This window comes from Haematobia irritans, chromosome 2, assembly GCF_050003625.1.
Source record: "Haematobia irritans isolate KBUSLIRL chromosome 2, ASM5000362v1, whole genome shotgun sequence".
In the NCBI taxonomy this organism is placed as follows: domain Eukaryota; kingdom Metazoa; phylum Arthropoda; class Insecta; order Diptera; family Muscidae; genus Haematobia; species Haematobia irritans.
In genome coordinates this window covers 161,658,377-161,680,506 of record NC_134398.1, presented here as the reverse complement: position 1 = coordinate 161,680,506, position 22,130 = coordinate 161,658,377, and the positions used below count along the sequence as shown (strand labels likewise).

General features: G+C 32.6%; 2 protein-coding genes across 2 annotated transcripts; one reads left to right on the top strand and one right to left on the bottom strand.

The window, feature by feature from the left end:
- The first annotated feature begins 518 nt into the window (after nucleotides 1–518).
- On the top strand, nucleotides 519–1,322 carry LOC142226657 (uncharacterized). The gene is made up of 2 exons (XM_075296768.1): nucleotides 519–676; nucleotides 735–1,322. Exons 1-2 carry the CDS (start codon nucleotides 649–651, stop codon nucleotides 1,154–1,156), a joined length of 450 nt encoding a protein of 149 aa, XP_075152883.1. The 5' UTR covers nucleotides 519–648; the 3' UTR covers nucleotides 1,157–1,322.
- A 19,793-nt stretch (nucleotides 1,323–21,115) lies between these two features.
- Nucleotides 21,116–21,696, bottom strand: LOC142224320 (uncharacterized). The gene is made up of 3 exons (XM_075294088.1): nucleotides 21,609–21,696; nucleotides 21,402–21,545; nucleotides 21,116–21,348 (listed from the first exon to the last, which is right to left on the bottom strand). Exons 1-3 carry the CDS (start codon nucleotides 21,667–21,669, stop codon nucleotides 21,143–21,145), a joined length of 411 nt encoding a protein of 136 aa, XP_075150203.1. The 5' UTR covers nucleotides 21,670–21,696; the 3' UTR covers nucleotides 21,116–21,142.
- Between the last annotated feature and the right edge of the window lie 434 nt (nucleotides 21,697–22,130).

Genomic DNA, 22,130 nt, shown 5'->3' with positions numbered 1-22,130 from the left:
TAATTTGATTCGATCTTTTTTGGTATCAAATAGAAAATAGTTATTCAAGCTTGATCTTTAATATACCATTTACTTGACGCAATCGGCCATATAGTTTCTGAAATTAAATGAAATATATCTTTAGCAGCTTGGTGTACGGACAATCTTTTGAGATAGTGTACATTATACGGGGATTTTTATAAAGTAAACACATTATTACTCAATCATCACTTATCGAACCAATCGATGGTGAATAAACAGAAGAATATTATGAAACTCTTCAAAATGACCTAGTGAACGGATTTAGAGATATCAATAAATTTTATCGTCATGTTCTTTAGAATTGATAAGAGTTTAATGAGAGCTAATAAGAGTGCATATATGGCTAGACATAAGACAAAGAATGTAAATTCACGTAATCTGAGAAATGATTCTGAAGAACTAATAACTCATTAATAAATAATAATAAAACAAAACATTACAATTTTTCTATAAATATTATCTATTATTACTAGATATTTTATAAAAAAAATAGAAAAAAAGAGCAAAAACCTCAAAGTTGCATAAGAATGTCGATGTGACAATCATCTATAAATGTCTGCCAGTTGCATATGGTAGATTAGTACTGCAGTAACGGTTAAGGTAACACATCATAACATCGGGAAAACTATGGACATCAGAAGTTTTAAATTTATTTGTAAGTAGTTTCTATATTATATAAAATCAAAATAAATCAAAATTTCTCTCGATTTTAGTTTTAATCCTTGTACTGATTATACTACAAAATTGCAATGAAGTTACAGCGAATTCTATTCCTACTAATGAAGGAAGTTTACAGACAAGGTGTGAACTCAATAAATCATGTCCTATAACAACCAAAGCTACGACACCAGCACCCGCCATTATACCCCAGGAAGCCATCTGTCGACAATCGGCCCCATTTATGATGCTGACTCAACTTCTCTTGACAGAATGCCATGACTGTACAAATCCCAGTTGTTTATCTTCTCCCGAAGGTGCCTCATTTCCATATCCCAATCATTGTCAATATTTTTGGAAATGTCAAGGTGGTATGCCCACTCTGTGCTACTGTCCCAATGGTATGTGGTTCGATCGTGAACGTTCGATTTGCGACCTATGTCCTAATGTTTTAAACTGCCCGGCAAATATTAATTGAATGAAAGAACTAAATGGTAAAATGGCAATGGAATACTTCAAAAAGAAATGGAGTCGTTTTAGGTTTTATGAATATAATTACTCTGCTAAAAAACATAAATCTATATTGTATCGTTTTAAATAATTAAATAAAGTTGAGTTTTGCGTTCTCGATCCAAGCAAACAAATTTGAATTTATTAATTTTTGCTGCTTTTCTTCATGCGTTATCCCTTTTTGACAATGAAAAAAACTTTATATAAAACAAGTATATACAGCAGTAAGTTCGACTGGGCCGAATCTTATATACCCACCACTATGAATCAAATATAATAGTTTACTTTAAAAACTCTTCATCGTAGCGGGTTAATTGGTATTCCCAACAAAAAAAGCGTCGCCAAAAAAGTAATGAAAATGTTCTTTTTGGATCCGGAAGTGGTGCAAAATTGACGCAGAAGCGATGAATTTTACATGGGCTTGTCATAGGACGGAAGTCCTCCATTTCAACAGCCGTTGCACTGAATTTGCATCACTTTTTTAGGTGTGATCCGAATTCAATATTTTGGATGTAAATTAAAAAATTCTGTGATATTTTGTCATATAAATAATTTTCATAATTTTTTATAATTTTTAATGGATTCTAACGCTTGTCGGAAATGTTAGACCTCAAATATTTTCAAAAATTCACAATTTTTTCGGATTGGATTTATTATTTTTTTCGACAAAATTTAAATTATTTGTATCATTTTATGAATTTTTACTCTGTGTTTAACCTTTTTGAAACAAAAAAGTTAAAATTTCCCATTAAAAGTATGAAAAAACCAAGTTGTAAAAAATTTAATTAAAAGAACTTCCTGGGTAGTTAAAATAAAGAACATCATTGGGAGTGCATCTTCTGGAAGTGCTTTTAAAGTTGTGCCTTTGGAAGAACTTCCAAATTTTTTTGCTGGGATTATATAGAATTTCAGGGGGTTTGATGACAAATATTCTCCCAAGCAAATCAGTTCAACCAATACGCTTCCCGATGATGATTTTAAAGATTTTACCTATGAAGACTATATCAGATTCTGGATTATAAGACCGAATTTTGTTTGAGTTTTAGAGAAATCATAAACATATCGTGTAAATGATGAAATAACGCCTTGATTTGAAATCTTAAATGTGTAGATTTTTACCGCCATTATTTAAATGATTACGAAAGGATCAATTTTCATGGTCAGTGCGCCTGCTATACAATGAAAGAAGAGTTTTCTTTTCTGAGGAACGAAATTTTAGACAAGCAACATTTTCTTCTGACACAAATTTTAGAGACAATCGTTGAATCGCTTATAAAAAAAATCGGATTAATTTGCTATAAACGAAAATACTTTATACGAAAGGGGAACTTCATTTGCCTAAAATTTCATTCCGGAGGAAAATATCTTTTCTTCGGGTGTACCCTCAAGAAGTGAAATCGGTCTATGTCGATGCCTTACCAAATGAACCGGTAAAAATAAATGCGATACAAATTTTTGAGGGTCTAAAATACCAGTATAATTACCATTTCGGGCAAATCAGATTAAAACTTCGGTTTCTAGAAGTTCAAGAAGTTTATTCGGGAGATCAGTCTATTTGGAGGCTATATCAAAATATGGGTCGACACCCAGTATTCGGCTGACATATTTGTGGTCAGCCGGCTTCTAGAAGTCGTAGAAACACCCAGAAAAAAGTGCCTTCGAAACTAAAGGAAAAAATTTTCATCAATATAGTTTATCCACTTTATTTCCATTAAGGTACATTTTTGTGCAAAATAATAAAATTTACTCGTTTCAGTAAAAAAATCCTAAACTGTAAGCAGTTAGGAATAGTTCATTAACTAGAATAAGGCATGGAATTTTACTCATACTATTTTCTTCGCTGGGTATAAGAATTTACTACTGAAAAAGAAAATTTTATTCGCCGATAACAAAGCATTCGTAAAAATAAACAAAAACCGAACTAAAACCAAGTTTCCTCAAAATTAGTAAAATTTCTTATAAAATGATAATTGCGACTTCCTTTATAATAGAAAGTTTTTCATACATACGAACAACACTTGGCATAGAAAAATATTTTAGTTCATTCGTACTAAGAAGTATGCAATCCTTTAAAACTTAAGGAAACACACTTGTTAGAATATAGGAAATTTTCCTAAATTTCTATTGTCTACCTGTAATCGATACCTGTCATCGTAATCGATGTGTTTGCGCGTGGGTGTAATCGATATATTTGCGCGTCGGTTGTTTTTTTAGTTGGAATCGCGTTGTTTTGATATACGGAGAGATTGTTAAAAAATAATATGGTAAAATAATATAATAAATAACAAATAAAATATATAAAATATTTGTTATTTTAAATTAGTGAGAAAAATTTTCGTTTTTTTAAATAAATCTATCAACGTTCGTGATAGTGTATAAAGAAAGAAAACACCAGCAGAATAACAAACCTTTCATTTGTCTTCATTTTGGAATCTTCAATTATCAGGTAATATTCAGTGACGCTAACATTTTGCAACAAAAATGTTGTATGATTTTTTATATTTGTAGGTATTGAAATTGTAAAAGGAGGACAAAATCGTTAGGCAGCAACTTATTAAAAGTGAAAAGTACAAGAAGAAGAAAAAGTGCGTTTTACAGTTGATAATATCACACGGAAATTGGAAATAGTGGAATAATAAACTAATATTTCAAAGAGATTCGATGCTGTTGATTCTTAATAAATATATTCAATATATTAATAAAACATGTCTTTTATTGAAGATAAAATTGCTTATAGAAATAAATAAAATTGTATTTAAAAACGAAGGTAAGCAGTTCTAATTATGAAGTAAAAGTTTTACCACAAATGTGTAAGATTTGTCGAAATGAATGACAAAATTTCAATAAAATCATTCCATATATGAATTCAAATTAGTTAAATTTTTTCATTCTGTAGTATAGTGGTATATAAATATAGGAAAATGTTAACTAATATATGGAATGCATTATTCCTAATTTCTACGAAAATCACATCGTTCAAACAAATAAAAATGTCTTTGGCGCTATACGAAGTTCAACTTTCTTCACAATGAGTTCATTTTAACTTAAAGAAGGGGTCACTTTTTTCTGGGTGAATAAATTCGAAGGTATGTCTATATAAGGGATATACCAAAACTTGAACCGATACGGACCATTTTCGGCACACCTCTTTACGGTCCTAAGATACCACTAGATTTTTAATTTCAGGCAAATTGGATAAAAACTACGGATTCTAGAAACCCAAGAAATAAAGTCGGGAAATCGGTCTATATGGGGGCTTTACCAAAAGATGGACCGATATGCCCCATTTTCACCACACCTATTTGTGGTTTTAGAATATCTCTAGATTTCACATTTCATGCAAATCGGAGAGAAAATACAATTTCTAGACGCCCAAGAAGCAAAATCGGGAGATTGGTCTATATGGGGGAATATCAAAACATGGACCCATAAACATCATTTTCGGCACACCTTTTTATGGTACTAGAATAACTCTAGATTTCAAATTTCAGGCAAATTGGGTAAAAAATACGGTTTTTATAAGCCTATGACCCCAAATCGGGAGGTCGGTTTATATGGGGACTATATGAAAACTTGGACCATCTTCAAACTTGATCTGCCTGCAAACAAAAAACGAATTTGTGCCAAATTTCAGAACGATGGCGCCATTATTGAAGGCTGTAGCGTGATTACAACAGACAGACAGACGGACATTCATATATCGTCTTAGAATTTCTCCCTGATCTAGAATATATATACTTTATATAGTCGAAAATCGATATTTCGTTACAAACGGGATGACAAACTTATTATTCTATGGTGATGGGTATAAAAATGAGTAAATCTTTTAAGGTAGGTAGTCCAAAAACGAAGACATAGCAAGTAAATAGGGCCGTAAGTTGTGTCAGGCCGAATCTTATCTACCCTCCTCCATGGATTGAATAGAAACTTCTACTAAAGACTGTCATCCGCAATAGAAATAAAAATTTGACAAAATTTTCTATAGAAATAAAATTTTGACAACATTTTTTATAGCACTAAATTGTTGAAATAAAATTTTGACGAAATTTTCTATAGATAAACAATTTTGACAAAATTCTGTATAGCTCTAAATTGTTGACAAAATTTTCTATAGAAATAAAATTTTGAAAAAATTTTATATAGAAATAAAATTTTGACAAAATTTTCTATAGAAATAAAATTTTGTCAAAATTTTGGATAGAAATAAAATTTTGACAAAATTTTCTATAGAAATAAAATTTTGACAAAATTTTCTATAGAAATAAAATTTTGACAAAATTTTCTATAGAAATAAATTTTTGACAAAATTTAGTATAGAAATAAAAATTTGACAAAATTTTCTATAGAAATAATATTTTGACAACATTTTTTATAGCACTAAATTGTTGAAATAAAATTTTGACGAAATTTTCTATAGATATAAAATTTTGACAAAATTTTTTATAGAAATAAAATTGTGACAAAATTTTCTATAGAAATAATATTTTGACAAAATTTTCTATAGAAATAACATTTTGACAACATTTTCTATAGAAATAAAGTTTTGACAAAATTTTCGATAGAAATAAAATTTTGACAAAATTTAGTATAGAAAGTTGGTCCAAAAAAGAAGACATAACAAATATATACGGCCGTAAGTTCTGCCAGGCCAAATCTTATGTACCATCCACCATGGATTGCATAGAAACTTCTACTAAAGACTGTCATCCACAATAGAAATACAAATTTGACAAAATTTTCTATATGTTAGAAATAAAATTTTGACAACCTTTTTTATAGCACTAAATTGTTGAAATAAAATTGTGACCAAATTTTCTATAGATATAAAATTTTGACAAAATTTTGTATAGCTTTAAATTGTTGACAAAATTTACTATAGAAATAAAGTTTTGCCAAAATTTTCTATAGAATTAAAATTTTGACAAAATTTTCTATAGAAATAAAGTTTTGACAAAATTTTCTATAGAAATAAAATTTTGACAAAATCTTCTAAAGAAATAAATTGTTGACAAAATTTTCTATAGAAATCAAATTTTGACAAAATTTTGTATAGTAATAAAATTTTGACAAAACTTTCTATAGTAATAAAATTTTGGTAGATTATTTTTGTCGATATGAACCAAATGTCGTGTGATAGGGGATCGGCTATATATAACTGTAGACCGATATGGACCAATTTTGGCATGGTTGTTAGCGGCCATAGTAAATGTACCAAATTTCAACCGAATCGGATGAATTTTGCTCCACAAAGTGCTTCCAGCGGTCAAATCTGTAGGTCGATTTATATGGGGGCTATATATATATATATATATATATATATATATATATATATATATATATATATATATATATATATATATATATATATATATATATATATATATATATATATATATATATATATATATATATATATATATATATATATATATATATATATATATATATACAAAAAAATAACTGCAAATAAATATTAACAACTTTATTTGTATGTAAAATCTGCTGATGCTCAACAAATTTGTCTATTGAATAGAGGCATTTGTTGTTGAAATGTGTTTGTAGATGCTTGACAGACGAAATAATAGAAATATTCTGAATTTTCAACAAATTGTTTTGTTGCGAAAATAGTTGACTGCTATCGATATGAAAACAAAAACAAAAATACAAGACTGGTTACGCGCACATCGCTGAGAATATGTACGAAAGCTAAAAGAAGTATGCGAAGAATACCGTTAGAACAAAATGAGTATGAGCACATGCACGTGTATGATAGCAAGCAAAGAGTTTATTCATCGGAGAATACAGAAAAACATTTATAAATGTCTGTGAAAAATTTATATTTTTCATTTTTAAATGTGTTTGTTGTATGAGATAATTAATAAAACCATATTAAGATCGGGATTAGAGTTTATACAATTGTAATTAACTAGAATATATATCACTGGGCAAAAAGTTGTCAAAATGCTTGCTAGACCCTGGACTACTCAAATTTAAAATCGTCATACATTTACAAAACTGAGTATAGGATTTTCGACACAAAAATGTTACATGTTCCCCGTCCAAAAATAGCATTTTGGTCATATTTCTTCTCTGTTTGTACTTAACAAAATATCTCCAAAATTGTTCCGGCAATTTTGCAATTTTGGTGCAATTCAATTTCAATTTAATTTTTTGTCAATACACCAATAAATTTGTTACAGGTCATTGTTAGACTCCAACAATTCACATACAAATTTTTTCGTTCAAATTCAAAAATATTTGTTGAGGATTAAACGTAACGATCAACAACAAATATTTTGTACTATTGGATGCTCAACAAATTACTTACAAATTATGTTATTGAGAACACAAATTATTTGTTGCCTTCTGATGGTAACGATTGCTAACCACTTTTTTGTAATAATGGTTATTAAAAGTACAAATTAGTTTGTTGCAGGAAAATTAACAAATTTTGTTATTGGTTTTCCAACAAAAGTTATTGGTTCTCAAACTTATTTTTATCTGTGTATATATATATATATATATATATATATATATATATATATATATATATATATATATATATATATATATATATATATATATATATATATATATATATATATATATATATATATATATATATATATATATATATATATATATATATATATATATATATATATATATATATATATATATATATATATATATATATATATATATATATATATATATATATATATATATATATATATATATATATATATATATATATATATATATATATATATATATATATATATATATATATATATATATATATATATATATATATATATATATAAATATATATATATATATATATATATATATATATATATATATATATATATATATATATATATATATATATATATATATATATATATATATATATATATATATATATATATATATATATATATATATATATATATATATATTATATATGGACCGATATGGGCCAATTTTTTAATGGTTGTTAGAGACCATATACTACAAGTTGTGCAATATGTCCCATTGGCAATACCGTCCATCAATAACAACTACTTATGCCAAGTTTCAAGTCGATAGCTTGTTACGTTCGGAAGTTAGGACATGCTTAGGTCGACTCTGAATTTCACCACGACCCAGAATATATATACTTTATGGGGTCTTACAGCAATATTTCAATGTGTTACAAATGGAATGACAAAGTTAATATACCCCCCATCCTATTGTGGAGGGTATAAAAAAAATACAACTGTCCGGTTATTAAATTGAGCCACTGTATTTATGGGAGTTTTATCTGAAATATAGTCATATTTTTAAATTATGGTTTTAACTCTTCTTGACGTATTTATACTAAGTTTTTTTATTATTTTGGAATATCCGACTAATTGTGCTGAACTTGTCTCTAGATCTCAAGTTTGGTGCTCTTTGATGTAATCTCAAGCTCCTTTTAACCAGAGACGATAAATTCTCAATGGGATTGAAATCGGGGATTTGTGATAGCCTTTTGAGAATTTGAGAACTGTTTCCATCTCCATACTATTTTGTAAGTATACTTGGGTTTGCCGTCTTTTTGAAAAACAACTTGAACCTCAAGGTAGGCGCATACCTCCACAAACTTAGGCAAATTTAATTGCACAATTTCAAGGTTAGTCTCCTTTTTTCATGATTTCTTATCACTAACCAACGGCCAAGTGTGTCACCATCCCCATACCATGAAGCTTTCACTTCTATGTTTCACGTGATGTGGTGTTTTGGAGTCTTTTTCATTATCAGGTCATTACCAGTAATGTTCGGATATCGTTACCAGTAATGATCTATTGCATCAAATTTATTTCATCAGACCATTTAATTTATTTCCAGTCATCGTTGGCCAATCTTCGTGGGCCTTACTAGACATTTTATATTTAATAAAGATTGCAAAAAGTGAAAACATATTTTTATTGGCACATTGTTGGTACGCACATTTTGTGCAGATGAAAGTTATTATACCCTAAACACTATTGCCCATATGTAAAATAATTTATTGACAGTTTATCGAAGGAATTTATATGATAAAAGTAAAGTCTTCTTTAACGTTTTTTTGCATATGGGGGTATGTGTTTTAGGGATTATTGATATACTTTTCTTTCAAACAAATCTTTTTACTTCGAAAAGAAAATTTCAAACTATGTTCGATGGCCAAAAATTGCTTTTAAGAGAAACGATTTGTTTTGCCTATCCAATATTCGGAATAATCGTTGATCATTTATTAATAGAGGTCCAGTCTCGTACACTTATCCATTTTCGACCCATCAATGTGATAATTATTTTCCTGTGCTGTTTTAAAACTCCTACACTGAATGTAAAGTTTTCTTTTCTGAGGAATGAAATTGTAAACAAAGGAAGTTTTCTTTTGACTTTACAACATTTTTTATAAATTCATGTTTCTTTTCTCTTTTTTTTCGAATGGTCCCATCGCCCACTTTCCCGCCCCTTCCGTCCGTGAGGGCCTCGTCCCCATAACGTAGGGACAGCGTACACACCATGATCCGGACCATGGCGGGGTGGAGGCAGAGGGATTTGACCAGCTACAGAGAAAGACTCATCAGTCGGGTATATTAAAACACAAGATCAATATTAGGTTATTCAATAAAACTAATGTATTAGTTATCCAAATATGCTAAAATTCTAGACTTCATCATATCAATACTAAGGTTAGTGCCAACTAGATGATAGATTGAATTAAAAATAATACACATCCTACGAATAGGCTCCACAAAAGCACAATTCGAACGTTGAAAATCAATATAAAGAAACTGGTAATTCCTAGATGCCCTAAAAGGAACATTTATCCTAATCCTAGATATCAATTCCGAACATGGAATATCCCCACTATACATCATCATGGAGCTCAACATCGTCCGTCATGGAGCTCAACATCGTCCTAAGAGTAGGCAAATTAATCAGCCTCAATCTAGAAGTGTATGAAGGAAGAACAAAGTCACTGTACCAACGAAGATGTGTCAAAGCGAACAACAAGAACTGCTTCTGAACCGATTCTATCCTATCAATGTAAACTTCATACTGAGGATCCCACACGATAGAACCATACTCTAGAATGGGTCTAACAAGGGCAGTAAAAAGCCTCCTTATAACATAAGGGTCCGAAAACTCCTTCGCCCAACGCCTACGATCCATAACAATGCCAAGATCAACAAAAGAAACAACCTATTCCAATAACGAGCCCCGTATACTATACGGAATATCAATAGGCCTAGACCTAAAGAATCGCATAGACTTGCATTTCTTCAAGTTCAAATCCATCAGATTTACCCTACACCAATCATCAAAGCTATCCAAATCACCTTGTAATAAATGCACCTGATCAGAATTAACAAACGAGGAGAATAACTTAACGTCGTCAGCATACATCAAAATCCTAGAGTTAACCACGGACTGAGGTAAATCATTTATAAATAACAAAAATAAGACAGGCTCCAAATGACTACCCTGAGGCTCACCTGATGGGACATCAAAGCACCTTGAATAGGAATCACCAAAAGACACAATCTGCGTACGGCAATCAAGATACGACGAAATCCAAGCCAAAAGTGCACTGGCCAATCCAATCCTATCCAGCTTATATAACAAGAGCTTATGATTCACCCGATCAAAAGCCTTACTAAAATCCGTATAAATAACATGAGTCTGATTCCTAACAACAAACTGATTAATAACATGAGAAGTAAATTCCACCAAGTTCATAGTAGTCGATAGGCCCTTACGAAAACCATGCTGGCAGGGATCCAGTATCGAAGAAATGCCATGCGACAAAACATCAGTCACCATCTTTTCAAAAACCTTGGGAATAGGACTCAATTTTGCTATCCCTCTATAATTACCCACATCAAAGGGGCTCCCCGGCTTATGAAGTGGTACGACAAAAGAGCTCCTCCATCTTAGAAGGAAATAACCGAACCTCAATGAACTATTAAATCACATCGACAATGGAGCAGAGAGACATTCGGAGCAAAACCTCAGAATTATCCCAGGAATCCCATCTGGACCACCACTGGTGGACGCCTCAACCCCACCCAAATACCCAGACACAGACAGACTATCAAATAATGGAATTGCCACCCTATCAAGCGACTAATAGAATAGGGATATGAACCATCAGCATCATAAGCACCCTTTCTATAAACAGATTCAAAATAGCCCGCGAAACAGTCCGCAATGGACTGGTCACCATAAAAGTCAACACTATCCCTCCGGATCTTCGAAAGCCTAGTCGAAGACTTAAAAAGACCTCGGTTTACAATGAATGTCACCTCTAACCTTATCACTGTAACGAACATAACACGCTCTTGATTCCATATTATAAATAGACCTAGCGACAGAGTACCGAGCATAATCAATATCAGATTCCGTTCTCTTATAACGTCTAAAACATCTATTCCTATCATTCCTGAGTTTCGTCAACACAGGAGAATACCATGGTCGATTCCTAGGGAAATCCACCCTTCGCCTAGGTACAGTCCGTAACACAAAACCGTCCAAAACCTTGTAGAAATTATCAACAGCCATATCGATATCAGACAACCGATCACATCTACAAACAGAGCTCCAGTCAACACCCGAAAGAAGCGAATTCAACAAATCGAAATTCGTCTTCTTAAAACATAGTGAAAATACCTCATCCCGAACAGCAACCATTTGAGACTCATGAGCAACATCCAAGAGGCAAAGAGAGAAAGCAGGGTGATACCTATGCTCAGGATCACATCTGGACAAATCAAAATTATAAGGATCGTCTACAAAAACCAAATCAAGAATCTTCCCAAAGAAATTCATAACTCCATTTATCTGACCCAAACCAGCATCAAGAAAAAGATTCAAAAAAGTCGTCACCCATCGCGATCCACTAGAAGTAGTCAGTGGAGTCAACGCCTCCGTATCAGGCAAGTCGAGCCAAGACACCATAGGCAAATTAAAATCGCCCAAAACCACGATCCTGTCCAAATCATTCATTCCAGACATAATACTATTTATTGCCACAAAGGAAATCCTTTTCAACTAAGGCGAATTTCGCTTGTATAGTATTCCGTTCCGGAGGAAAGTCTTTTTTCTTTGAGTGAAGGATGTTGGGTGCCAAATTTTAAACTCGAAACATCATTGTTCACGAAATTTTAATTTTTAAATTTTGTTTGGTATTATCGAAAATCTAAAACTTTATCTTTGCAAAAATCAAAAAATTATTTCTGCCACATTTGTGGTATTGGAAAATCAAAATAGTGTTTGGCTTTGAGCTAAATCAAACGCTTATGCCGAATTTCAGAATGATCATATTTAAATTTCGAGATAAACTTTACCCTTTACTTATTCTGAGAAGATTGGTATATAACTCAAACAGGGTTTCAAACTTCTAGTGATGGGCATTACCTATAAATGCAAGAACTTGCAACACTCTTTACAACCCTAATGGAAAAGAGTATAAGAAAAAATACAACTTTGTAATCAATATTACCCTACATCCCATTCTCGGATACTTAATCAAATTAATTTCACTTTTGTTAACATTTCACAAAGAAAGGAAAAAAACGAAGAAAAACTTTTCTCAAAGAATTTCAAAGAAACCAATATAAAACAGGCAAAGGTTATCTTTTATATTGACTTACAGAGCAAACCATAAAAGTTCTACCAAAAACATATATATCCACTCACACCGATACAACCACAATACCAACAAATCTTATACTCTGTGTAACGAGATTGAGAATGTCTGTTTGTTTTCTCTTTTACAGCAAAGTTACTTGAGAACGGAAAAAATATACCTGGCCCTTGCAACATCAATGGCAGCCGAAAACATTCAACACAAAGGACCAACATTATTCTAGAAATGAGATGAGGTGAGGCAATACAATACTGGTCCATGCCATCATATACTCCTCCAATACGTTTTGATGGCGAGAAGAGGGTGGCAAAAGTTAAAACCTAATTTAGCTAATGACAGATGAACAGCATCAATGAATGAGAGATTCTCAATGAAAGAGAGTGAATGATGATGAACTAAATGGAACCAGGTATGAAATGAATCCTTAAATGAATGAGCATAAAAGTTTTTTTTGTTCCTTTTGTATGTGTTTGATGGTCTGTTTCCTTCATGGAGAACAATGAACAAGTTTTCTATTTCTGTTTGTTTTTCTTTGTTTTCTTCGTGTGAGTGTGAGATGTTCACGTAAAGATATGAAAATGAAATTAACCAATACAAAAAACACCTGAGCACCATATTCACCCGACGAGAAGACAATAATAGATGCCAAAGAGCGGAAGATAAAACTGAACTTTCACTTTTAGTGAAATTAAGAAGTCAACCATTATCATATAATCGAAGGGAACATATGCTAAATTGATAACAGCAAGTAATGATATAAGTGTAATTAGGGTTTGGAAAAAAATTGATGTCATGTCCACTTTTGATGTTTTTTGAGATTATTGGTAAGAATTTATAATTCGGAAAATGATTACATTTTTAGTAAGTCTAAAGTTGGTCGGGGCCGACTGTATCATATCCACCACTTCACCACTTTTACCCAAAAAAAAAGAACCCACCACGAAAGAAAATGTAGGTTTTTTTTATAAAATTTTAACTAAAATAGTTTTCTAATTGAAACATGGTATTAATAAGTAGATACTTTTTTTGTTAAATTAAAGAAAAAATTTTTTAAAACTAAATAGTAAATTGTTTTCTGTTGTTTTAGATAATTTCATAAAATGTCTTTAGCGCTATACGAATAACAGGTACAAGTTTATTTAAATTTACTCTTTTTTGAGAGAATTATAAACTCAATTTTAACAACCTTCTCCCATTTTAGGAAAATATGAACTATTTTATTTTGTTGTAGTAAAATTTTGTACTATATTTGTATACAACTTTTTATACCCTCCACCATAGAAATATTAACTTTGTCATGCCGTTTGTAACACATCGAAATATTGCTCTAAGACCCCATAAAGTATATATTCTGTCGTGGTAAAATTCTGAGTCGATCTGAGCATGTCCGTCCGTCTGTTGAAATCACGCTAACTTCCTAACGGAACAATCGACTTGAAACTTGGCACAAGTAGTTGTTATTGATGTAGGTCGGACGGTATTGCAAATGGGCCATATCGGTCCACTTTTACGTATAGCCCCCATATAAACGGACCCCCAAATTTGGCTTGCAAATCCTCTAAGAGAAGCAAATTTCATCCGATCCGGCTGAAATTTGATACATGGTGTTAGTATCTGATCTCTAACAACCATACAAAAATTGGTCCACATCGGTCCATAGTTATATATAGCCCCCATATAAACCGATCCCCAGATTTGAACTCCGGAGCCTCTTAGAGGAGCAAAATTCATCCGGTCCATTTGAAATTTGGTATATGGTGTAAGTATATGGTCTCTAACAACCATGCCAAAATTGGTCCATAATTACATATAGCCCCCATATAAACCGATCCCCCGATTTGGCTTGCGGAGCCTCTAAGAGAACTAAATTTCATCCGATCCGGCTGAAATTTGGTACATGGTGGTAGTATATGGTCTCTAATAACCATGCAAAAATTGGTCCACATCTGTCCATAATTATATATAGCCCCCATATAAACCGATCCCCCGATTTGGCTCGCGGATCCTCTAAGATAAGCAAATTTTATTCGATCCGGCTGAAATTTGGTACAGGGTGTTGGTATATGTTCTCTAATGACCATGCAAAAATTGGTCCACATCGGCCCACAATTATATATAGCCCCCATATAAATCGATCCCCAGATTTGACCTCCGGAGCCTCTTAGAGGAGCAAAAGTCATCCGATCCGATGGAAATTTGGTCCGTGGTGTCAGTACATTGTCTCTAACAAGCGTGCAAAAATTGGTCCATATCGGTCCATAATTATATAGCCCCCATATAAGCCGATCCCCAGATTTGACCTCCGGAGCCTCTTAGAGGAGCAAAATTCATCCGATCCGGTTGAAATTGGGTACGTGGTGTTAGTATATGGTCTCTAACAACCATGCAAGAATTGGTCCATATAGGTCCATAATTATATATAGCCCCCATATAAATCGATCCCCAGATTTATCCTCCGGAGCCTATTGGAGGATCATAATTCATCCGATCCGGTTGAAATTTGGAACGTTGTGTTAGTATAAGGCCGCTAATAACCATGCCAAAATTGGTCCATATCGATCTATAGTTATATATAGGCGATCCCCAATCACACAAAAATTGGTCCTTATCGGTTCATAATCATGGTTGCCACTAGAGCCAAAAATAATCTACCAAAATTTTATTTTTATAGAAAACATTGTCAAAATGTTATTTCTATAGAAAATTTTGTCAAAATTTTATTTCTATAGAAAATTTTGTCAAAATTTTATTTCCATAGAACATTTTGTCAAAATTATATTTCTATAGAAAATTTTATCCAAATTTTATTTCTATAGAAAATTTTTTCCAAATTTTCAATAGAAAATGTTGTCAAAATTTTATTTCTATAGAAACTTTAAACTTAATCGGCCTTTTTTAGTTTAATATATACCAAGTATGGGCTATGTGGTATATATTACGGTGATAGGTAGTTTTAAGATACCTTGCCATGGTGGAGGGTACATAAGCTTCGGCCTAGCCGAACTGACGCCCGTATATATGTTAGTAAGTCTAATGTTGGGCGGGGCCGACTGTATCATATCCACCACTTCACCACTTTTACCCAAAAAAAGAACCCACCACGAAAGAAAATGTAGGTTTTTTTAATAAAATTTTAACTAAAATAGTTTTCTAATTGCAACATGGTATTAATAAGTAGATACTTTTTTGTTAAATTAAAGAAATTTTTTTTAAAACTAAATAGTAAATTGTTTTCTGTTGTTTAAGATAATTTCATAAAATGTATTTAGCGCTATACGAATTACAGGTACAAGTTTAGTTAAATTTACTCTTTTTTGAGAGAATTATAAACTCAATTTTAACAACCTTCTCCCATTTTAGAAAAATTTGAACTATTTTATTTTGTTTTAGTAAAATTTTGTACTATATTTGTATACAACTTTTTATAACCTCCACCACAGAAATATTAACTTTGTCATGCCGTTTGTAACACATCGAAATATTGCTCTAAGACCCCATAAAGTATATATTCTGGGTCGTGGTGAAATTCTGAGTCGATCTGAGCATGTCCGTCCGTCTGTTGAAATCACGCTAACTTCCGAACGGAACAAGCTATCGACTTGAAACTTGGCACAAGTAGTTGTTATTGATGTAGGTCGGACGGTATTGCAAATGGGCCATATCAGTCCACTTTTACGTATAGCCCCCATATAAACGGACCCCCAAATTTGGCTTGCAAATCCTCTAAGAGAAGCAAATTTCATCCGATTCGGCTGAAATTTGGTACATGGTGTTAGTATCTGGTATCTAACAACCACGCAAAAATTGGTCCATATCGGTCCATAATTATATATAGCCCGATCCGATCCCCAGATTTGAACTCCGGAGCCTCTTAGAGGAGCAAAATTCATCCGATCCATTTGAAATTTGGTATATGGTGTAAGTATATGGTCTCTAATAACCATGCAAAAATTGGTCCATATCGGTCCATAATTATATATAGCCCCATATAAACCGATCCCCAGATTTGGTTTGCGGAACCTCTAAGTAAAACAAATTTCATCCGATCCGGCTGAAATTTGGTACATTGTGTTAGTATATGGTCTCTAACAACCATGCAAAAATTGGTCCGCATCGGTCCATAATTATATATATATATACCCTTCACCATAGGATGGGGTATATTAACTTTGTCATTCCGTTTGTAACACATAGAAATATTGCTCTAAGACCCCATAAAGTATATATATTCTGGGTTATGGTGAAATTCTGAGTCGATCTAAGCATCTCCGTCCGTCCGACTGTTGAAATCACGCTAACTTCCGAACGAAACAAGCTATCGACTTGAAGCTTGGCACAAGTAGTTGTTGTTGATGTAGGTCGGATGGTATTACAAATGGGCTATATCGGTCCACTTTTACGTATAGCCCCCATATAAACGGACCCCCAAATTTGGCTTGCAGACCCTCTAAGAGAAGCAAATTTCACCCGATCCGGCTGAAATTTGGTACATGGTGTTAGTATATGGTCTCTAACAACCATGCAAAAATTGGTCCGCATCGGTCCATAATTATATATAGCCCCCATATAAACCGATCCCCCGATTTGGCTTTCGGAGCCTCTGAGAGAAGCAAATTTCATCCGATCCGGCTGAAATTTGGTACATGGTGTTAATATATGGTCTCTAATGGCCATGCAAAAATTGGTCGAAATCGGTCCATAATTATATATAGCCCCCATATAAACGGATCCCCAGATTTGACCTCCGGAGCCTCTAAGAGAAGCAAATTTCATCCGAGTCAGTTGAAATTTGGTACATTGTGCTAGTATATGGCCGTTAACAACCATAACTAACTAGTTCCATATCGGTTTATAGTTATATAGCCCTCAGATAAATCGATCCCCAATCACACAAAAATTGGTCCATATCAATAATTGTATATAGCCCCCATAGGTTAGGTTAGGTTAGGTTAGGTGGCAGCCCGATGTATCAGGATCACTTAGACTATTTATTCAGTCCATTGTGATACCACATTGGTGAACTTCTCTCGTATCACTGAGGGCTGCCCGATTCCATGTTAAGCTCTATCACAAGGGACCTGTTTTTTATAGCCGAGTTCGAACGGCGTTCCACATTGCAGTGAAACAACTTAGAGAAGCTTTAAAACCCTCAGAAATGTCACCAGCATTATTGAGGTGGGATAATCCACCGCTAAAAACTTTTTGGTGTTCGGTCGAAGCAGGAATCGAACCCACGACCTTGTGTATGCAAGGCGGGCATGCTAACCATTGCACCACGGTGGCTCCCTTACCAAATGTTAATATCACCCAGAATAAGCAAACATTGTCTAATACAGTAGCGTCAGTCCGTCTTATCTAAATTTTAATAATCCATCCCATACAATGCATTCCAGTTGTTCCCGAAATTCATTTCATTTACCTGGTCCATAGAAAATTTTGTGTATATTAGACAACAATTAACATTAACAAAATACCACAGGACATCATAAGTACAGGTATTTTAATGGCATATGAAAACCACATACCAGACATCCTAATAGTTTTGCATCCTTTCACAATATACCACAATTTTTTTTCCCTTTCCATTATTTCGAAGGAGAGAGGTAAAAATCCAGTATTCTATAATTATACAGAAGAAACGAACATAAACTGATTTACGTTAACAGTTGTTACCATTTGTTCTACAAATTAGTCTATCTTCAGCTCCGTATTCCTCCATATACCGTATCATAGTCGTTGTGAAAGGCAAAGTATTGCAATCATCAGCAGATGTTGGACAATGTTTTCTTCATTCAAGAACACAGGTCAAGAGACACAATCATTATCGTTGTCCTGTTGTCTGGTTTTATGTAGCCCCATCAACGGACAAAAATGATGTCATTACGGAAAATGTATTTAGTATACGTGTGTGTACTCCTTCCATGAAGTAGTCCAGTACAATAATGTATGAGATCATGAGGACATTCATGATGTTTTTGGCTTTTGTTTTAAGATATTTTGTACAACGTGTTAGTTAATTAATTTTCTCACATAATACAAATTAAGGTAGTCAAATATGTGACAGGTTCTGGATTCCAAAGATATATAACGAATAAATCTCGCGTATAATTGGGCCAGTATGACTCTAATGTACCATCCATTATGGATTGCGTAAAAAAAAAAATTTATACGAAAGACTGTCGTCCATAATCGGATTACTTGGATTTTGCTAACATTGTCTTCTAAATTGTAAAGATTCTATATTAAACAAAAAAAGACAGATTAAATACCAATGTAAGCCAATTGAGTTCTTAACTCGTTTATATAGAGGAGTGTATAAATAATTATGAACCGATATGAAACAATATTCGCACGGTACAGAATCAAATTGCAACCAGATCGGATGAAATTTGTACATCCATGGGGCTCTAGAAATCATATTTGGGAATCGGTTTATATGGGAGCTATACCAATGTGAAACGAATTTTATATGATTAATATTAAGCAAATACTGACATCACGTACCAAATTTCAATCGGATCGGATGAAATTTGCCCCTCCAGAAAGCTTCGAAAATCAAATCTATACCCATGTTCTGTATTTTTAGTGAGAACTTCTCACATCGAGAAAGCATGAAATAAAAGATTCCATTGTTCCTCGATTTGTGAGTAAAACCAGTCTCTAAGAATATTCGAATAGAACTAAATGAGTTTTTGGAATATTCCAGTCAACTGTCAAAAAATGTACACCCAAAAAGTGAACCCACCATGAAAGAAAATGTAGATTTATTTCAGAAAATTTTAAGTAAAATAGTTTTCAATTTGCAACATTTTACAAATAAGTTAAGTTAGTTCTGTCACATTGAAGAAAATTTATGAAAATTAATAGTTTTTTCTTCTCTTTAAGGAATATGTTTCTGAAATACTTTTCTAATGAAATTACTTCGAATTTGAATAGTACACACTAAGACCTATCCAATGGTGGTAGTTTCGTTTTGGAACTCCGAAGGGTTTTCGCACAGTGGCCTCGTTGATGTAAATTAACTCTGAAAGTATTTTTCCATTTTCGCACAGTGGCCTCGTTGATGTGAATTAACTCTGAAAATATTTTTCAATTTTCCGCTTTCTGAAATACTTTTCTAATGAAATTATTTCGAATTTGAATAGTACGCACTAACCCCGTTTTGGAACCCCGAACGGTTTTGGCACAGTTGTCCCTTTTTTTGTTAAACAACATTTTAATTTTGCCGGTTTCTAAATTATTTTTGTGAGAAATTTGTTCGAATTAAGGATACTTAGATCCGTCTCTAACGAATTCTATCAAATTCCATTTAAAAATTCTTAGCGTTTTCAAGAAAATAATATATTTATAAATTTTAAATTCGAATTTAATTATTTAAATTCGAATTTAAAATTACATACAAGGTGCTGGTTTGTGTCTCGGCTAAGGCCTCTGCCGCAATTTTAAATTCGAATTTATCTTCACACACATGCAAGAATATATATCGCCTATCAGGCAGCGACCCGTTATAGCTGATATCAGGAGTGATATCTGACGTCTTGAAAACACTAAGATATCTAGTGTGCGGTTTAAGTTTAGATGGGGGCCATATTTGCTTAGTGTCGTTGCAACCTTTACACTGCTCCCATCGGACATTCGCCATCATAACAGCCTTTTCACGAAGTATGAACTTGCATGTAGCCAGAGGCAGACCAACTGATTCTAGTTGCCCTGAATATCACACCTTAAGAAGTGTTGCAAATTCAGTGCAACAGCTGTTGAAATGCAGAACATTCGTCCTATGACAAGTCCATGTCAAATTCATCGCTTCTGCGCCAATCTTGCACCACTTCCGGATCCAAAAGTATTATTTTCATACTTTTTTGCAAGATCGTCATGATCAAATCGGAACGTCAAGGGAAATATAATTACGTGACCTAAACAAGTAAAGCTCCAAATTGGGCACTGGTCTTTGTAAACCTAAGATTTCCAATTTCAGGCAAATTAGATAAAAATTACGGTGTGTAGATGTCAAAGAAACCGAATTGGGGAGTTCGATTTATATGGGGTCTACATCAGAACCTCGTCCTATATAGCCTATCTTTGTCGTAGAATATCGGAAATACAAAGAATATGTAATTAGGTGACCTAAACAAGAAAAGAACTGATAAACTACTGAAAGTCGGTGGGATATTACTAGATGTAGATAATCTAGGCTTCAATTGGTACTTAAAACTATTACCTCCACATCTTTTAACACATTTAGTGTTAACATTGAAATTTTTCTGTTCTGTCATACATATATATTTACCAATTACTTACTATACATAATAATTTTAGAAATAGGACACAAAAGACCATTATATTAGGCACTTCCAAGATACCAGCACGATTGAAACAAACATTTCCAAAATTACAATAGTTATGAGTGCAGTGGCAACAAAGAGCATCATTCTGTGTACAGTAATCAATGGGACCGCAGAAGCGCCTTATTGCGTATTTTCGTTCTTCTCCTAGGAAGTCGAAAATATCTTAAAATATGATCACAACTTTTGAACTTACTTACCATTCGTTTCATTTCCCCATACACCTTTGACCATGGCACAGACCCCTTCGCATGTTGTCACAAAAGTAGTATTGTCCGATCTTTTTAAATTCTCACATCCTTCATCATCTCTTGTATTGCAAGAAAAGCATTCAATGCCTAATACTAGAAGAGGGTTATCACAAATAGTTTTTATTAGATATTATATTGATTTATATCGCATATTACCATCTTTGAAAATAGCACATGAAAAAATCGAAATTAACAAATATTTTATTAGCAAATTCATTTCCCAATCCCTGTTATTTTGTAAACAAATAAATACTAATAATGTCTATAGTGACAAGTAACACATAAAACAAACTTCAAAGTTACATTGTTAAAGATAGAAACACAACTATGACGATAGCGCTTTGCAGTTGAAAATACTATATTTCCCAGCAAAAAAATTGGAAAAATTGGAATTCTGAAGGCACAACTTTAAAAGCACTTCCAAAAATGTCCTCCCAAAGATGTTCTTTATTTTAACTGCACAGGAAATTCATTTGAGTCAATTTTTTTTATTACTCGCTTTTTTCATATTTTTAATGGGAAATTTAAAATTTTATTATTTCAAATAGGTTAACAACAGATTACTCGTAATAATTAATTAAATACTGCAAATTCTTTAAATTTTGCCAAAAAAAATGCTAAATCTTTTCTGGAAAAATTGAGAATTTTTGAAAATATTTTATGTCAAACGTTCCAGTC